This window comes from Marmota monax, unplaced genomic scaffold, assembly GCF_021218885.2.
Source record: "Marmota monax isolate L192 unplaced genomic scaffold, Marmota_monax_Labrador192_F-V1.1 WCK01_AAM20220418_F8-fsc00034, whole genome shotgun sequence".
Lineage (NCBI taxonomy): Eukaryota > Metazoa > Chordata > Mammalia > Rodentia > Sciuridae > Marmota > Marmota monax.
Genome location: NW_026693934.1, coordinates 13,815,310 through 13,835,826, shown reverse-complemented (window position 1 = coordinate 13,835,826; position 20,517 = coordinate 13,815,310). Strand labels below are relative to the sequence as shown.

The 20,517-nt window shown below is 37.7% G+C and overlaps 1 protein-coding gene across 1 annotated transcript in view; it reads left to right on the top strand.

The window, feature by feature from the left end:
* The window catches only part of Cntnap5 (contactin associated protein family member 5), an 824,707-nt gene that overhangs the window by 749,578 nt on the left and 54,612 nt on the right, over nucleotides 1–20,517 (top strand). Inside the window, exons 20-21 of the mRNA XM_046463789.2 lie at nucleotides 11,591–11,721; nucleotides 19,517–19,604. Of these exons, the coding sequence (XP_046319745.1) occupies nucleotides 11,591–11,721; nucleotides 19,517–19,604 (219 nt within the window). The remainder of the gene's footprint in view (nucleotides 1–11,590; nucleotides 11,722–19,516; nucleotides 19,605–20,517) is intronic.

Below are 20,517 nucleotides of genomic sequence, written 5' to 3'. Positions count from 1 at the left end.
ACTCAGTAGGCATGCACTGGCTACTTGCCAATGAATATCCTCATCATAGCACAGTTCATTGTCATGTCACCACTCATGATTTCTGACCCCAGGTTTTTAGTCCTGATTTTCTTATCTGTAATGCTAGGGAAGGTTAGTTACATGATCTCTGACCTCCCTGTCCCCAGCATGGGTCATTATTCATGTTTGCATACGACATGACATTCACCCTCTCTGTAGAGAACAAGATTCCTTATTATTTTTATTTTTGTGGATGCAGAATGTTTAAATCTTTTTGAGAAGTTACACCATATAGAATCAGCCAAGGATATGACATGTGTATGTTATGAGTATGCACGTGTGAAAAAGCATGAATAAGAGTGTTTGTACATGGAGGGGGGAGATGTTCTTTATTATTCTTTCAGAATGAATTATACCACATGTTCAGGAAAGCAGGAATGAGGACAAAAATAAAAACTACTTGGACAGTTGTTATAGTCTTTTCTCTCTGTTATATCTGAAGTCATTGGGGGAAGACCCCTTCTTCACAACTTCCCATCTGCCTAAGTCCATGGTGTTTTACAGGCTTAGGGTTTAAATCTCTGTGCGACCATCAAAACTTTAGACCAAACTCTGACTTTCTTGAGCTTCATTTCTTTTTCATTTGTTACATGGAATAATAATAACTATTTCAAATCACTGTCACTGTCACAGTCCTGATGCTAGGGTCAGCTTGTCCCTCATGGGAATTGGGGCAGGATTCTTAGAGTCTGAGTCAAGAAACAGAGACTGTGAACCCGCACACAGGGGTATCCCCAGATGCCAACAGAGGTTTTCATTGACTGAAGTTTCATGTATAAACACACAAAAACCTTGCACAAGGCTTGGCATAGAATAGACACTCAATAGAACTCATGTTCCTCTTTGAATGGGTTTTTCAGATGAAAATCAATGATTCCATTTCTGAGGCCATTTTGGGGGTAAGAAAGACTTAGTTATCTGGAAGGCACAATGTCCTGGGCAGGGTCCTTACCTCTGCACAGGTGGGACTCCACAAGTAGAAGTTGTTGTACCGCACACGCCCACTCAGTAATAAAACAAAGCTCCCCATCTGATTGTCTCTGTGCATGAAATAAATGTTGTTACTATGTCTTCATGACTTTGCATTGTGGCCAGCGCCTGAAGTTACTCAAGAGCCAGTTATGCCATTTGTTAATGATTTTAGAAAGTGGTTCAGGAAATCATCTCCAATTGACCATCATTTATATTCTAATTTAAGGAAATGCCTGAAGCACTCACTAATTGCTGTATTTTCTGCACTTGGCAGACCATATGGGTCTGATAGATACTAGGAAACACATGACCTTGGAGTATGGGTAGAATTCTGACTAAGCTGTAACTTTCACATCATCAAACCTTAGAAATCATCACTCTGAACCCTGAAAATATCTTGGAATGTTTACTAAGTGAGGTGCATAATATTAGACATAATCTTAGTGTTGGCTATTAAATACTTTTTTGGATCAGCACCCTGTTATGTGGATATGTTTGTACTGTGGGTCAAATACCACCCAGACCACTCCTTGTAATGTAATTTTTAAAGTGTACCAGAACTACCATTTACAGTAGTGTTTCCTTTGAAATTATCTTCATAAGTAAAATTTAGGGGAAAAATGTGTTTAGGAATACCATAGGTAGATAGAGGTAATGGCTGTCTTGATGGTCAAAATTTGATTCATATTTCAAAATATCCCACAAATATTGTCTTGTACTTATTCTTCACAAGCATTCCCACTCTCCACACAACCACAAGACAGACAATCCATCTTCTTTCCCATCTACCTGCTATTGGTATACTCTTTTCTCTAGTAAAAGTATTTGTTTTTGTCTTGTCCTTCCGGATAATTTTTATGTCGTCTTCAAGACCCCAAATTCAGGTTTTATGTCCCCTGGCAAAACTTCTCTGATTTCCTTATCCTCCCATGTGGATAAATTCCTGCCCTGCAGTTCTCTTTTCTGTCATAGTCTGCTTATTGCTCTGAGTTGCTTGCTAGACTCTGGGTGTCTTGGGAGAAAGCACATCTTGCTTCTCCGGCAGGTACTCATAACAGTGTTCCTGGCACAACATAATGGATGTTGACCTTCTGTCTATGGCATGTTGATGGAGGACCTGCTCTGGCTGACCCCTGCACAGAAGGCTACAGAGATGAAAAAAATTGGCATAAGTTCTTTTTGAGAGAGAGGAAATAGTGGCTTTCAGCAGCATTTCAGCCAACTTAGCAGCAAGCTACAACTTGTGACCTAATATTTCTGTACATTTGCATCACTCCCAGTATCAGTGGTTATGGAAACTTTAAAAGAATGTTCAAACACACACCACTTGTTACAAATATTTTAAAATTTTAAGTGTCATGATCAAAAATGTCTATATCCAAAAGCAATTGCATCATAAAAAATGAACATAAAATTTACAAAGCTGCCTCATCCTAAATTCTTTAACGACTAATTACTATGTTGAGACCTAATGACTATTGCCTTCAAATCTCATAAATCATATACAAATAAGAGAAGAGAATTTCTTAAGTGTATGTGAGCTTTAATTGGGTCTCAGAAGAAAGCAAAACAGATCTTCAGTAGTTAGTGAAATCTCTAAGCACATACAGCATCAGCCAGTCTCTCCCAGGGAATTTTGTTGACTAACACTTTTATACATCCTGTGAAAGCTGATTTTTTTTCATTTTTTTATTTTAATGTGTTATATATGACAGAAAAATGCACTACAATTCATATTACACATATAGATCACAATTTTTCACATCTCTGGTTATACACAAAGTAGAGTCACACCATTAGTGTCTTCATACATGTACTTAGGGTAATGAACTCCATCTCATTCCACCATCTTTCCTACCCTCTGCCCCCCTTCCTTCTCCTCCCTCCCCTTTTCCCCTTTGCCTTATCTAGAGATTAAAGCTAAAATTAAAGAATGGACCTGAACAGAGGAACTTGTTTAGATTTACCTATGTATATCAACTGAAAAATAAAAATTAAAGAAATTCCTAATTTTATAATTCAATCTATTTTTCTCTTTTATTTAAAAAAAGCTGCTCTTTCATGAAGCAGGCAAAAGGGAAGTGGGTCAGAACAGAGTGCCATGGAAAAGTGGTAATTGGTCTGCCTTCCCTGGCAGTAATGGGACTCTTTTTCTATGTAAATATCTGTTGAGTTAAAGGTAAGACAGGTTGTGGGATATTTTGTGCTAACGTAAACAGAAGTGCTGAAATAGAAGAAGATAATTGTTCCTTATTAAAGTGCTTAGAATAAGGCTGAATAAAGTAAACTAGAACCTATAGGCTGCATAGGCTGGAGGATTTGGTACCTGTTTATTACTTCCTCTGAGAGTTTTCAAGGTTGTTTTTGAATAAGAAATGAATTGAGCCCTAGAAAACCATCATAGCTGAGTGGATCTGGGAATGCTCAGCGCTTTGTGGTTACTGATTCATGAGAAATTCTCAAATAGCTAAGAATATGTTCTTTAGGATAGCTGATTCTTTTCTTTCTAATCTGTCCTCACCTTGCCCAAGATAGAAACTATGGAGAACAACCTTAATGTTTGCATTTGCAGGGGAAAATGACTTTATCTTTCACAGAGTTTGCACTTTTTAAAGCACAAAATGTGTCTTTTGCCAAAAAAGTATAATATTAAACTTTCTAAAACATTTGAAGTCATCTGAGTGCATTTTGTTAAAATTTAACTTGACAAAGACTGAATATACTGAAGGTGCACAAATTGATAACTTCTCATGTATGCATATTGTGTCATGATTATCTCAATCAAATTAATTAACACAGCCATTGTCATCCATGCTGTACATTTGATCTCCAAAACTTGTCATCTTCATATTTTCCTCACCCTTCCTTTAGCAACCACCACTCTTCCTTCTGCTTCTGTGAGTTCTACCTTTGCAAACCACATATAAGTGTACAAGTGGGATCCCATGATGTCTTTCTGTGTCCATCTGGCTTACTCTACTTAGGACAATTTTACCAAAGGATCATGTGTATTGTAAATGGAAAAATTTCCTACATTTTCATAATTCAATAATATCTCAATTTATACAATATACTACATTTTATTTATTTATTTATTCCTCAATGTACACATATTTTTTCCCCAAATTTGAGCTAACTGAATCATGCTGAAATGAACACAGGAGTATAGCTGTCCATTTGTGATGCTGGTTTTATTCCTTTTGAAAATATACCCAGAAATGGGAATGTCAGATCACATGGTAGCTCCATTTTTAATTTCTTTACAAACATTCACACTATTTTCCATAAAGCCTGTACCAGTCTACATTCCCTTGTACAGTGTGTAAGAATTCCCTTTTATTGACACCTTTGCCAACACTTGATATCTTTTGTCTTTTTGATTATAGACATCTAAAAAGTGTTAGGTGGTACCCATAGTGGTTTTCATTTGCTTCTCTGATGAACAGTGATGTTAAATACATTTTCACATTCTATTGCTCATCTGTATGTCTTCTTTGGAAAAATCTCTATTTAGGTCATTTTTTTTTAACCTGGTAGTATTTGTTTTTGCTATTGAAGTATATGTGTTCCTTATATATTTTCAATATTATCCCATTATCTGATATATTATATTCAAATATTTTTACCATTTTGTAGATCACCTTTTAATTTTATTGATTGTTTTCTTTGCTGTGTAGAAACTTCTTAGTTTGGTTTAGTTCTACTTGTTAATTTTTACTTTTGTTTTCTATGCTTTGGTGTCATATTCAGAAATCATTGCCAAGACCAGTGTGAAAGAGTGTTCCCTCCATGTTCTCTTCTAATTGTACAACTTTAGATTTTACATTGAGGTCTTTTGATTACTTGAAGTTAATTTTTGTGTGATCCAATTTTATTCTTTTTGATAGAAATATCTAGTTTTCCCAAAGAACAATATCTGAAGAAACTCTGCTTTACGCTTCTCTATTCTGTTCCATGTCTATGTGTCTGATGTAGTACTACTACCAAACTAGTTTGATTACTGTTGTTTTGCAATATAGTTTGAAATTGGCAAGTGTGTTTTTTCTAGTTTAGATTTTTCTCAAGATTGCCTTCCCTCTTCAGGGTCTCTGAAATTCCATTTCCTAATGTTTGGAGTTGAAAAATATATATATTTAGTCCAAGCTGTGTAGTGCCATGACCAACGTGGCCAAATTAGCAGGTTTTGGTGAAGGGAGATGGGAGATTGGAAGAAATAAGATTTATGAACTCAAATTGTGAAAAAAACAACTGGGATTGGGTGAAACACTGCTCTCTGGTGGAAAAGCAAGTCTAAAGAATTACACCAGCAAACTTTATTATATATGTTTCATTCATCAGATTAAAGACTATGCAAGCATTATTCTTTGCATTCATGAAAGTTACAGAGTTAGCAACATTATGCAGCTATTTCCTCAGTTATATTCTACAGTTGCAATGTGCAATGTTAGGACCATTGTGTAGCTCTCAAGAAAGTCCATTGTTTAAAGTTACTATTATGCTGGTAGGTTCAGGAGCAGCAGAACTTGTGAAACAAGGTGGTTATCTTAGCAAGAGAATTCCTTCCTTCCTCGGAGCTGTGTGCCTGAGAGCAAAGTCAAGGATGATAAGACTCCAGCGTAGAGCCACCCTATGGAGGTCATTACCATAGCAACCAGGCATCCTGTATCTTTGCACAGAAACTTTCCCAGGCACCAACCATGCCACAACCATGAAGTCATCAGGGACCCCAATCTCAGTCACTGGTCTCCCTATCACTGTCACCACTCTCCATAGTGTAGGTTATCTTTTCATTGCTATGATAAAATGCCAGAGAAAATCAGCTTAGAGGAGGAAAGATTTATTTTGGTTCATGATTTCAGAGTCCATGGTTAATTTGCTCTATGATTTTAGACCTGTGATGAGGCAATGCATGATGGTGGAAGGGCACCGCAGAGCAAAATATATTCACCTCATGGCAGCCAGGAAGCAGAGAGAAAATGAGGAAAGGGACAAAAAAATACCATTTCAGAGCACTCCTTCAGTGACCAATGTCATCCAATTAGACCACACATCCGACAGGTTCAATCACCTGTCAATACTACCATTCAGCTATGAATCCATGAATTTCTTAATCCATTGATGAGTTTACAGCCCTCATGTTAAATCATTCCACAACACCCCCCACCACAACACACACACACACACACACACACACACACTGAAATTTCTGCACTAGGAACTAAGACTTCTACACATGAATCTTTGGGGGACATTCCATATTGAAATCATGTATCAGGTTAAGTGCCTCATACATAGTAGCCACGACATCGCACAAGGTATGACAGTTGCTTTAGTCTCTTTCAAACTCTTGGAAGATAGAAACATTTTAATATGATTATTTGTTTCTCTGGTATCTCATATGGAACAGATTTTGAATAAACATGAGTTTATAATTTGAAGAATATGATGATAACATTCTCCAGAGTGGTTGTTTTATTCAATAAACATTCTGTAAACTAAGATAGGTCATAGACTATTCCTTATAGACACAGTGATGAAAAAAGCAACTGTACATCCTGGGGAGCTTGAATTCAAGAGAAGGAGAAAGACAAAGTGCCATCATACATCGAGATTGGTAGTCAAAATGGGACAGTGGCAATACAGTGAAAGAAAAGATGGTGTTAGTCTTAGGGACAAGTGGAGACCGAGCCATAGGAACTGGGTTTAAACAGTGAGGGGAAGCTTGCCAGACAATCCCATGGGAGCAGTGGGGCATTTTCTGTTTAGCTGAGAAGAAAGTAAAAATAAAACTAAACAAAATGATAATAATTCATAGAGAAAAGGAAGAACATTTTCTTGGAGCGGGATATAGACTGCTCTATTGTGATTAAGATATAAACAATATGTATATGATAAAGTTGTAAAGGTAAGAGAAGGCTCTCAAATGTCAGGTTAAGAAGTTTGACATCATGAAGAATTAAGGAGCCCTTGGGATTTTTTAGGCAATATATTTACTTGGCCAGCTACTTGTTATAATAACACACCTTAATGGTAATATGGAAGACAGAGAGAGTAGGAATACTAAATGTGAGACCATAAAACAGAAAATGGTGGTCTTGAGAAATAAAAGTGCAAGGATCTTTACCTAAGATCTATCTTGAGATGCTAAACTGAATATTATTTTGGCTTTTCAATTCTTGGTTTACAGTAGGACATAACTAGCAAAACATGTTCCTACAAACTACTTGATTATCCTTTTCTGATTATTAGGACATCTTTGAACGTAGGCCCAACATCTCCCTAAGTGATCAGTTTCTCTATAACTGATTGGGATCCTTCCTGAGCCAGCTGTGTGTACCTAGATATATACAAAGTCATCATTGATCAACTTAAAGCCTAATCAAACTCAGTGATAAACATGTCAGATGTGGCATCTGGAGTGTGTGGTCCCAAGTATCAGTCCTGAGAGAGGGGCTAATCTCTGGGTCATGGCTTATGGGACTCAGGTCAGAGATATAAAAAGCTGTCTAGGGAAGATGTTACCAAGATGGTATGAGTTGTCTCTTTGAAGGGGCAAATATTATCCAATGTGCTCCTGAGAGACCAAGGAATTCCATTGGTCAAATATGGCTATGGGGTGGGGTCAAGATGAAAGAGGACAAGGCAGTAACAGTTACAGAGGGGTTCTCTCATCCCTTACTCCCACTAAAGCAACTCCAAGTCTATCTGTTTCTTTGCTAGATCCCATTTGAATAAAGTCTTCTGATTTAAAACATATTTGAAAAACTAGATTTATAATATAAGGCAAAGCCGGAGGTATGGAATCCTAAACACTGACTAGAGGCACAACACCCATGTCAGTTGGTGCCATCCAAACCTAATGCATTTCCTGAGATTTCACATTTTTAGACACAGGTGAGAAGGAGGCTAAACCATTGTAAGTTCTGCTCAGCTCTAGACATGGCCATGGAGAATTGCTGAGTTCCTTTGGCATGCCACCTTTGGGATTTTCCAGATAGATGAACAAAGAACTCTAGAAGAGTAAACACCTGGGTGATACAGTACCTCAGAACAATTGGTCTCTGGACTTCCTGAACATAAGTGCTACCCAGAGTTGTGTTGTCCCCTACCCCCTCCAACCTATGGAGTGCTTAACATGGGCCAAGCCCTGGGAATGCAAGACAGATAAGACACATCCTGAGCTCCAATGAGTTTGCAGATAAAGGTGAAGAATCTAAAAGAAGTAGATTGCATACAGTACTTATTAGAACAAAGGTGATCATAGGGCCTACTGGAGCAAGGTCAGCCAGTAGAAGCCAGGAAGTGCTTCCTGGGTCAGACAACCTTGTGCTGCAGTCTGAAGGTGAGTGGGAAAAAATGTAACCAGAAAGATCATCATGGAAACTGTTCTGGGCAAAGATGACCAATTAGGGCTGTGGTGGTCTAGAAGAAACCTGTGATCTTTTGAAATAGCTAGATTTAGTTTCTAAATCTGACTCTGTCACTGACCAATCACAATGAAAAGTTACTTCACAGCACCTCTGTTTTGTTGTTGTTGTTTGTTTGTTTGTTTAACTTTAAAATGAAGAAAATAAAAAAAAAAACCAACCTTTCAAATGAAAGTGGAATATTGAACAGGAAGCCAACTGGTATGAAATTTGTGTACTAAGCCAGGGAGTGTAGCTTGATCTAGAAAGTTCAGACAAATTTTAATAGAATGTGACTACCTTCCCTTTGAAGAAGAATACTTATCATTATGTTTAAGTCCTTTTTAAAAAACATAGATTTTCTACTCTTGTTTTTTTTTTTTTTTTTTAAGTGGCATTGATTGTATCTATGTTTAGTTCTAAACAAATGGTATGGATTTTGCCTAAAAACATTTTAAAAAGAAGAAAAATCAGCTAGATATAACTTGAGTGTACCAACATTAATAGAACCACTTAAAATTGTTATGAGGTACTTACTGTTGGCAAAAGTTCATTCCATTATAAACATATGTATTCCAAGAGCATTTTTGGAAAAAATGACCCAACTGGAGCTCAAATCAGATTGATTTTTAATTTCCAGATCATGAACATCTTATCTCTGTTCATATGCACATGTAAAATAACAGGTGACTTTTATATGATAGTGGTTTTAATATATATAAGAAAAGAAAATTTTAAAAAAGATTGAGACCAAATAAGAGAGAAATAGATAACAATGTGTTAACAAAATTCTAATGCACTCCTGGTCAGGACAGTTAATTTACTTTTGTGTTTATTCGGTTTATAGACAGCCCATTCCTTCTGTCCACTGTCTATGGGACTATAAATTGCAGTGTTCACCATTGGTGCAAGTCTGTGTAAGTGCACAGGGCTGGGGAACACTAGGGAGAAGATGGAAGTAGAGATATGAAGCAAGTAAGGAGGCAGAGGAGGGCCCAAGGTCAGGGGTATTAGTTTTAGGATTGAGGATTCTTCAGAGACAAGGGGACTTGGAAATGCTGGGCAGGAGGCTAAGTAACATGCTAAATCTCTAGAGGGCAGACTCTTAACTTCCTGACCAAGCAGTTAAAGAAGATGCTGCAGAAGGTGATTAATTCATTCCTTACCCCAATCCTGGGCCCTTCTCATCTCACCCTCTTTCCTTACATAGGACTTATTTAGAAAAGTTATGGATTGAATTTTCTTCTATTAGGATTCTGGAAAATGTGTTAGTGAGTGGTTTCAGAATATTGTGTTGGGGTATTTTGAGAGGCATGGATTTCATCAGAATTTCTAAGAAAATAAGAAATATTGGATGGTAGAAGAATTAGTTGAAATATTTTCACCTCAAATTAGGATATTGGAGATACTTCAGAACACTGTTAGGGAGATCGTCTCTGTTGAGATTACTGGTACCTAAGAGGAATGATTGTGAAGTTCATGTCAGTAAGGATGTATAAAATAAAAGTAATTTCTAAAATGGGAAAATATGTAAATAATACCTGTGCAAGCATAAATTACCCTAACAGTAGGATAGAAAGGGAGTCCAAATAGCCTGAAGAATGCGGTATTTATCACCATGCCTAGCACATAGTTATCCCACACTGATTTACTTTATTGGGTCAAATTTAAATATTAAAACACCCAGATTCTTAGAATTAGAAGAAGCCAGAAAAAAACAGAGTTAGCTATATAAAGCTTTGCCTGTTGACTGACTGTCTTGGGTGATGGTGGTATAGCCCTAAATCATTTTGTTCCATTTAGTTTTAGATTACTTTAAAATTTCATTTCACATTTATGTACTCTGAAATTCCAGAAGGAAAATTAAAAAAAAATATATTTAGAAGAGAGAGGGGCAGGGGGAGAAAGAAAAAAGAAAATTCCACTGCTTGTGTAAGCTCTAATATAAGTCATGGACATATTGTTTACTTATGAGCCATTGTTTTCTGGTGGTAGTTTAGGAAAAATGTGAGAAAGTCAAACCATATTTCTGAAGCATGACAGACTAAACGGATCAGGAAGAATCACCTTAATGCTTCTTGGACCAAACTTGAGTAAATGTACCTTTCTGCCCAATGGCCACAGCTTATAACACTGTTCCTTGATTGCAAGGTTCCCTTTCCCTATGTATGTTTAGAAAAAGAGCTTTTGGCATCTGTGTGTAAGATCTCCAATGACACCAGAGCCTAAGACCCTCAGAGTAGAAAACAGAAAATTCCACTTAGGCTACTTGGGCTCAACCACTTTAACCAATCATGTTTGGAGAGAGGGTAAAATAAAGATCATTTATGATAAAGTAGTCATTCAACAAATGTTTGTTCTTCCCCACATTGGTTTTCTCATATAGAATGATTTTCAGATTTTTAAAAATATGATCCATAGTAATTGTTTTGCATCTTGATGTATTATTTCCTATCCCTCCCTCCCTCCCTCTCTCTTTTTCTCCTTCCTTCCCTTGCGAAACTAATTCCCTTCTTGTCCTTAATAAGTCTCTTGGGACTCTCATATTTCTTTTTCAATTCTGTTCCATTTTGTAAGAAATATTGATTGAAAGCATTGAATCGATTTCCTGACCTCCAGTGGATAATGAACAGTTATTTGAAAAACACTATTCTAGTGAAATTTGAATGTCCTCATGGGCCACAAAGGGTTAAAGTTAGTCACTGTACCCTAACCATACCACAGTACAATTATCAGAGGCATTATATATCAACAGATGAGAAACCTAAGGACTTCTTTCCTAATTGAAAAGGATGAAGGCCACTGGGAAGAAAAGAGATACAGGAAGTTATAAGAAATTAACAGAGTAAAAAGAGGTCTTTACCGTCTCTTACTAGAATTTCTTACAATCCCATCACAAATCAAGCTCAAGATTGGTTTGTTTTTCAAACTGGCTTTTTAATTACTGATAACACACCATACACACATGCTTTAAATTTGCTATTTGAACCATGATGAATGCATGTAATATATTTTAAAAGTTCAAATTGCGGAAAGATTGAGACATGAGTCCCTAGAAAATTGAAATGACCAGTTAAAAGATAGTCTGACCATGGCTCTGCATTTTGTAATTACTATTCTTAATTCTAATTTATATATTTTTTTCTTTCAAGGAAGTTTACAGGTTCGCTATCAGCTAGGCAAGGAAGAAACGCATGTATTCACCATTGATGTAGAGAACTTTGCCAATAGAAAGATGCACCACCTGAAGATTAACCGAGAGGGGAGAGAGCTTGCCATTCAGGTATTTGCTTCCATTCTTTTTATTCTTCCAAGGCACCGTGGCTCCTCAATCAAGCTATTCTGAGCTTCTGACCTAAGCCAAGTGCAGAGCCAGGTGCTGGGAATAGCAATATGCAGCACACTTGGCCTCAGCCTTGGACCAACTCTTACAGTGGCTCTCAGAGGATGTGCTTTCACTTCCTGCTACCATCAGCGTGACCTGGGATGACATTAGCAATGTCAAATCTTGAGCCTCACATGTAGATTTACTTACTCAGAAACTATTCCAGAGGGGTGAGCAGCAGGTAACTCTAACATCTGCTTGAATTTGATAACCTCAAGTAGATTATAGTGGGGAACACAGGTCAAGAGAACTCATAAAATGTGGCAAGAGCTATGGGGGAAGTGAGCACAGGTGATATAGGAGCACAGAGGAGGGCACAGGTCACAATAGGCATCAGTACTTATCTCCTGTTCAATCATCTGTTTTGCTGCTGTGACTGACAGATCTGACCAGAAAAACTGTAGAAGAGGAAAGGTTTATTTAGGAGCTCATGGTAATTTCAGAGGTCCTAGTCCATAAGTGGCAGGCTCTATTCCTCAGAGCTCAAGGAGAGGCAGAACATCATGGTGAAAGGATGTGGCAAAGGGATGCAGCTCACATGATGATCAGGAAGCAGAGAGAAAACTCTACTCTCCATATACAAAATATGTACCCCTTAGCCATGCTCCCAATGAACCACTTCCTCCAGCCACACCCCACCTCCTTCAGTCACCACCCAGTTAATCCCAACAGGGATCAATTCACTTTTCACATTAAGGCTATAAACTAGTCACTTCTCCTCCAAAGCTTCCTGCACTGTCTCACACATGAGCTTTTAAGGGACATTACATCCAAACCATAACACCTCCTAGTGGAAGTTAGGAGAAAAACAAGCCTTGAAAGTTGAATAGCAATTGGCTAGTTGAGAAGGGAGAGAGGAGGGCTCAGGAAGGGTGTTCACATGAGCACTAGTAGAGCTGTCTGAAAGAGCATAGTGTGTCTTTATATGTAGGGCAGACATTAGGTGAGGGCAGGTCTCAGTAGAGAATAGGCAGAGTCTAGACTATCCCCTTTTCTAATAATAATCTCAAAGGAGCCCTAAAATCTGTCTAACAATCCTCCATATTGTTTTAATCTATCCATTCTCCTGTTTTTCCATCTGGCCATTTTTAAATCTTTCTCCTTATAACAATAACAATTGCAGTTTCATCTCCTCTACTTTACTTTCTTCTTTTGTGAACAATATAGCATTCAGGAGAGAATATCCATACACTTTCCGTAGCATATTATGCGCCTACTTGCACCTGACTTTTGCTCTCTCCTTCCTGTTGCTGAATTTGAATGGTTCATGATTCTATTGAAGGTTTGACCTGCTATCAGTGGGACAGATCTCATAGCCTGCTCACAAAACTCACTTTAGCATTCTGTTCTCTTTCTATACCTTTTTACTATTTTACAGCTCTATTAGATGGCTCCCCAAAGCATAACACAGGCAATTATCACATGGATTAACAACCAAAACAAAATAAACCATCAAACAAAAATCTTTCTGGGTCAATGGAAGAAATATCTCATACCTGATTTCATAGACTGTCCCATTTTTTTCTCTTATTTTATTGCCCATTTTTTTTAGAAATGTTGCTTATATACTTAGCTTTCAAATTACCCATTCCTTTTCCTTAAACCCGCACAAATGAGATTTCTCCCCTGTGCTGCACCAAAATTGTACTTCTCAAATCACCAATGGCCTTATCCTGCAGAACCCAGTGAGCATGCATTTTTACTCTTCCCCTTAGTACCATTAACACAATGATTTCTCCCCACCCTAGGGACTTAACTGAGCTCTCAATTGCTTGGAGGATACCCCTCTTGCCTGTTCTGCCTCTGTTGCTCATTCTGGTTTCTCATTGGGTTTCCCCCATCTGTTCAAACTCTATCTGCTAGAGCACAACAGGACTTCATTTTCAGATTCATTCTATTTTGTCGTTACACTTACTCCTCGGCTCATCTCATTCAATGTCCCATTTTAAAATGTCATGTCTATGCTGATGAATTAATCCCAACTGCATACCTAACTCCATTTCTGGCAGATTGAAACCTGTCTCTTTGACTTCAACCTTAAGCTCTCTACTACCCTAGCCAGCTTTAACTGTTTTCTCTTATCACCTAATGCTATCCAACATACACAATCGAATTTACTTATTTGTAGAACTTTCTCTCTGGTCTCTTTCCTCTAAAATGTAAGTTTCCTAACAATGGGGATTTTTATATGTTTTCATTATCAAAGAACCCCAACATTACCAAGCAGTGCTTGACATATGAAAGTTCTAAATAAATATTTGTAAAATACATGGATGAATTTTGCAGGACTGAAGAAAGTTCCCATGTGAAGGAGATTGAATTGACCTTATCATGAAGGGAAGGAAAATCACTGGATTTTATGAATGGGAATAGCATGGCCAAATTTCCACTTTCATGGCTTCCCTGTGATCATTGGATAGAAATATGGACATACATATTTGGGAGTGTGGACACATAAATCAGAGACCAGTCAGGAAGAGATAATGGGAGCCATGGAGAGAAAGATCTGAGAAAGTTCATAGAAGTAGTATTGGTAGCATTGGGTGAACTATTGGCTGTGGAATATAGGAAAAGAATGACTATTAATTATCTGAAGTAAATAGAAGTTTAAGAATAATAGCCCCAAATGGTGCAGCCAATATGGAAAGCAGTTTGAAGATTCCTTGGAAAACTGGGAACAGAACCACCTTTTGACTTAGCTATTCCAGTCCTTCGCAGTGTATACTCAAAGGACTTAAAAATATCATACTACAGGGACACAGCCATATCAATGTTTATTGCAGCACAATTCACAATAGCTAAACTGTGGAACTAAACTAGATGCCCTTCAGTAGATGAATGGATAAAGAAAATGTGGCATATATACACAATGAAATATTACTCAGCAATAAAAGGGAATAAAATCATGGCATTTTTAGGTAAATGGATGGAGTTGGAGAATATAATGCTAAGTGAAGTTATCCAATCCCCCCAAATCAAATGCCGAATGTTTTCTCTGATGTAAAGAGGCTTATTCATAGTGGGGTTGGGAGGAGGAGCAAGGGAGGATTAGACAAACTCTAGATAGGGGTGGGAGGGAAAGAGAGGGGACATTTAGATAGGATAGATGGTGGAATGAGATGGACATCATTACCCTAAGTGCATGTATGAGGACACGAACGGTGTCAATATACTTTGTATATGACCAGAGATATAAAAATTGTGTTCTATATGTGTAATATGAACTGCAATATATTCTGCTGTCATATATAACAAATTAGAATAAAGAATAAAAAAGAAGACTAATTGCCAAATATATAGTACAAGTGAATCTAGAGTTATCAGAATTTAATTGGTTTACTTCTAGTATTTACTCCTGAAATAAGTAGAGGGAAAATCTCTGAGCAGTTTTGGATTGGGAACAAACTGGGTTAGTAAAGTAATAGTAATGTTGACTTCTGACTTTTTTTTGACTGAGATCCCCATTGAAAAAGTAGGGGGTGTTCTCTTGAACATTTGAACGTAGGTCTATTTTATCCTCCTTTATATTCCCTTTTTCCTTTTCCACAAATACAGATATGATGATGAGAGATTCATTTCATTCCCTCTTCCATCTAAATAATTTGTACTCATTAAGAAGCACATATTAGGTGAAAACACATTATTTTCAAAGTATTGAGGTAGCATAAAGAAGTAGAGGAAAAGACTTTTGCTTTTAAGTAATTCTAATGGCATAGAACCATAACACGCATATGTCCCTTTCACTCTTATCTCCCTCACCCATTCTGGAGCTCTTCCTGTTCTACCCACTAGAATAAGCCCTTTAGTGAATACGTAGAGAAGCATTATATCTCCTGCCCCACTCCCAATCCTGTGGAGGAGGTCTCAGGTACTACTCAAAACCTGCTAGAGAAAAGGGGACAGCTATCACCATAGGCAGCCAGCTAGAATGCAGTCTCAAGATTAGATTCCCCCAAAATACCTCACCTTGACTTGCTCTTTGTCTCATTTACTATGCTCTTTATGACCATAGGAAGGAAAGCATGGGACCTGGGCTTGCCACCAAGAACAAAAACTCTTGGCAATGATATTGAGACTTGGAATTGGCTATTTATTTTTGTTTGTTTGTTTGTTTGTTAGGTCTGGGCAATGCTAGGGTTTCATACATGCTAGGCAAACACTTTATTATTGGCTATGTCCCTATCCCTGTCTAGAATATTTTACGGCTCCCTATTTTAAGGCTCAGATGCAACTCCCACCCCATGCCCTGATGGTGAAGGTGAACTTCAGTGCCATTATTTAAAATGTACTGATAATATTTTACAGATGAGGTCAGTTTAACCAAAGGTCAACAGAACACAAAGGAGGGAGCATTGTTTTTAAACTAACTCTTTAATTCATTCCTTTGAGAGATGAAGATCCTGAGGTTAAGAAGCATCCCTAGAGGGACACAGGCTCAAGTGTGAATTCATGCTCTAACATTTGTACTCTATGGTCTTAGACAAGTTACTCATCTTTCTGACCTTGAGTCTACTTATATATGTATCTCTACAACTGTATCTGTCTATATCTCTCTATATAAGGTTAAATGCAACCAGGCCAAGTCAGTTCTTGTAAAGATTATATGGAAAAAAAATGAAGCTCAAGGACCACATACACAGCCTGGCATCTACAGCTTGCTTTTCCCATTTATTTAATGACTTGACAAGGTCACTGAGTGTTCTTGGTTCTGAGATTGGTGGAGCCTCTCTAAGTCACATCGAAAATTTTAAACTCTAGGTTTAAAAGACTATGGTACTTTACCTATTGTAAATACAGAGCAAAATAATACTAAATAATAAAATAGATGTAAGGAAGTATGACAAAAATGATGCATTTCCCATTAACTCAAAATTTCTTAGTCCATATCATAGATACTGGAGTCTTCTAAAGAAATCTTTGTTAAACCCTTCCCCCCTTTTATTTTACTTTTGCCCTTTGCATTTACTTTTTCTTGGATAGGTAATCCAATTCCTCAACCAGTATTATGGTTTGAATCTGGAATATCCTCTGCCAAAGCTCATGGTTTTTAAAGCAGGATCCACGTTGTAGGTTTTGGGCAAAAATGGGGGCACTGATATCACAAGTGAATTGATCCCTTTGTTGGGTTAATGCATTGGTAGTTGAATGGACAACTGGGAGATGATTATATGCAGGTGGGACATGGATGGAGAAAGTAGGTCACTGGAGGAGTGGCTTCAACTGTGTCTCTCCCTGGCACTTTCCACTCTCTCGTTCTTGGCTGCCATGAACTGACAGCTTTCCTCTATCTTCCTCCACAATGCTTCTGCCTTGGAACTAGCCAACCATATACTGAACCTATGAAACTGTGAGCCAAAACAAAATTTTTCTCATCCAAGTTATTCTTCTCAGGTATTTTGGTCACAGTAACAGAAAGCTGACTAACACACAGTACCAACGTGCAGGTGCCCTTCCTCTATGCCAAGATGGGAACCATCCCCCAAGACATCCACAGCGCATTAGTAATGCGAAGAATGCTTTGAGTCAGCCCACTTCCTCTCCCACCTTTTACAGACACTCATTTCACTAAAAGCCTCTTTGAGTATCACTTACCCACTTCTCTCCTTCATTCGTCATCTGGTTAAAGTGCTAAGGAGCAGGCAGAGAAACAGTAGGATAGGAATGACTCCGGTACTTGAACAATTGGCTCTTCCATGTGTGGCATTTGAGCAGAGGGTCATTGTCCCGGGAATTGCTTATAGATACTAGCCCTCTGGGGCCTGGTGAGGAGGTGAAGAGCAGACACCAGAGGAATCTAAACTCAGCCTACAGTTCTGAAAATCCTGCTATTACCCATTACATGGCAGGACATTGTGGTTCACTTTAGCCTTTCTGCTACCTGGGCAGCAAATTATCTTGTGTCCTGCTGGGAAGGGAAGCCCCCCTAAAAAAAGAGTAAAAAGAGGCAGGAAAAACTGCTACATTAGGATAGGAAGAAAACTCCTCTGGGTCAAGAGCTGAATCCAAACCCATGAGCATTAAACAGATGAAGGATGGGGACCAAGAGTACTGAATACCTTGTGTTGTAGCTAAAGGTATGGGGGGGGGCACTAGAGATACACTTGTTTTATAATAAACTTCATAGCCCACCAGCTAGAAGGGGAAGTAATACAGGATGTTCTGTGTAACGCTGCAAACTTTGCCAATTGCTGTGCTATGACCTACAAAATACATGTGGATATATGGGATCTGAGCCCTCAAAGAGCCAATAAGTTAGTGTAGGGAGACTGAGAGAGAGCAAGATCATTATACTGCAATATATTAAATGCAAGGTTAGAAATAGAAAAAGTCATGATAAGAATGGAAAAGAAGGCAGCTAATCTTACCAATCCACAAAAATATTCTGGATGAGGTGGATTTATGGGGTCCCTATAGTCTGGCATACATAGATTTCAATTATTTGTTCAAAGTGTACACTAGAGATTCAGAAATGGATACAGTGTTCATTTACAAATCTCTCAAATATTTATTGAGGTATGACAAGTAAACTAGAGATGATATCATCTGTGGGCGGCCCTCTTAAAGATGATCAAGTCATTGATCTCTGTGACGTCCATCTCTAACATGGAGATAATAATAGCTAATTCATACTATTCCAGAGAGAAATAATTTGGAAGTATCCATTTATCATGTCTCATACATACCATTGTTTGATAAATTGCAAATATTTTTACAGAACAATTTCATTCACAAAATGGTAATAAAGCATATGATCATGTACCGTAGCTCATAGCCAGTAATTGGCAGAAACTGCCTCAGGACTAAGAAGTTACAGAGAAGGATCACTGTGAGTAGACATGTATACTGCTCCCCGAGCTGTGCAAAGGCAGTCACATAGCCCAGGAGATTCTTAGTCTTCTCTTTTTACAGGTGACCTACAAGATAACAAGGAGTCTTTCTATGGGTAACATTATATGGACATAAGAGTAGAGTCTGGAAGAAACAGGTTGGACTTGACTAGTCCAAAAAAAGTGTGGCAATGGATGGGGAGTGCTGACTAGGAACCAGGAGGAGGGGAACAAACAGGTGGCCCTGGAATTAGCAATTGAGGCAAGGAAGCATTCCTAAATACCCTAGAAATGCAGTCCTAGCAAACCTCAGAAGTGACTTTTGCTCAGTCCTGAAAAGGAAGGGTGATCTTCCAATTATGTCCCTGGCATCTGCTCAGTTAGCCTCTCCTCCTGCAGCCAAAATGTTTTGTCAAACTCCAGTCGTTTCCCAGGAATCCCTCAATTCACACCTGGATGAGAGCAGGTCAGAATTAGGGCAGAAAGGAGACCATTGGTGGCCCTGAGGAAAAAGGGGAGAAGTAGAGAGCAATAGGAAATGACTGCCTGTTCCCATTCAGTGTTAATACTGTACAGAAAGTTCCTCAGCAGTTTTCTTTACTTGTTTATAGCAAAGAATTTGGTGAGAAAACTTCAGAAGGAAGATAAATACCTGTCAAAAGCTCTAAAATTTCTGGGGAGAAGATGTCTGTGAAAACCAATATTTCACAAAGAAGAAAGGGATATTTTACATGAATTATGGGAAAACTAGTGAAAACATTCTCTTGTCTCCTGAGAGAAGATCCTAGGGGAGTTCAGATGAGTGTCTTTTATGCCCTTTTCCTGAGGATCTTGGCTGATGGACCTTTGTTTTTGTTTTCAAACAGATGGACCAGCAGTTCCGGCTCACTTACAACTTCTCCCCAGCAGTGGAGTTCAGGACAATAAGGTCACTTGTCCTGGGTAAAGTCACAGGTCTGTTGTTCTACTCTGCATCTTTGCAATATGATGTATCAAAATAAACTAATAAAAAAATAATATTTATTTTGAATTTTAGCAATTCATATCTGGAGCTTTTGCTCCCTTTATATCAAAGATCTAGGACTAAAATTTCTGATACATAAAATTCTAAGATGCATGTATGGCAGTAGTGGAGAATTGGATTTATTTCTCCTCTATAGAAACTTGAAAGAGGTAGATTAGTAAAGTAACTGAAATAGGTAATAGAATTTTTAAATAATTTTATTTGAAAGTTTGCACTTAAGTTTTTTTTTTCCTTTGATTTCCTTGATTTTTACTTAAAGACATGAGCTAAAGAAATTGGACTATTGAAAAGGGATTGGGATCTAATAGTGGATTTTTTTTCCTACTGCAAGTTTTGTGGATTTTCATTTTCTATATAAAGGTATTTAGTACATACATGCAAAGTTGAAATTTTTATATCTTTTTGATGAACTGAGCATTTATCACACTTAAATAGAGAGATTATTATCTCTTTTAACTTTATGTCTTTTGATATTCAATTTATTTTGTCTATTAATAACACAGGTATTATAGCTTTTCATTGGTTATTGTTTGGCTGGTCTTTTATTTTGGTCTTTTATTGCCTTTTCCTTTCAACCTTTCCTTTTCTTTAAGTCCTGTATATGACCTGATGAAGAATATTCAGTGAAATTTTGATTTTTTAAATCCATCTGGCCATCTCTACTTTTTATATTGGCAAGTGCTGATCCTTTCATGTTTTGTGGTTACTAGTATAGCGGGAGCTTTTTCTGCCTCTTTATATTCTATTGGTCAATTTTTCTTATGATTATCTCATGCTCTTTGTTACTCTATCAGTCATAATGCAGTGCAGAAAACACTGATAAGTTTAGGCATTTTAAGGGGG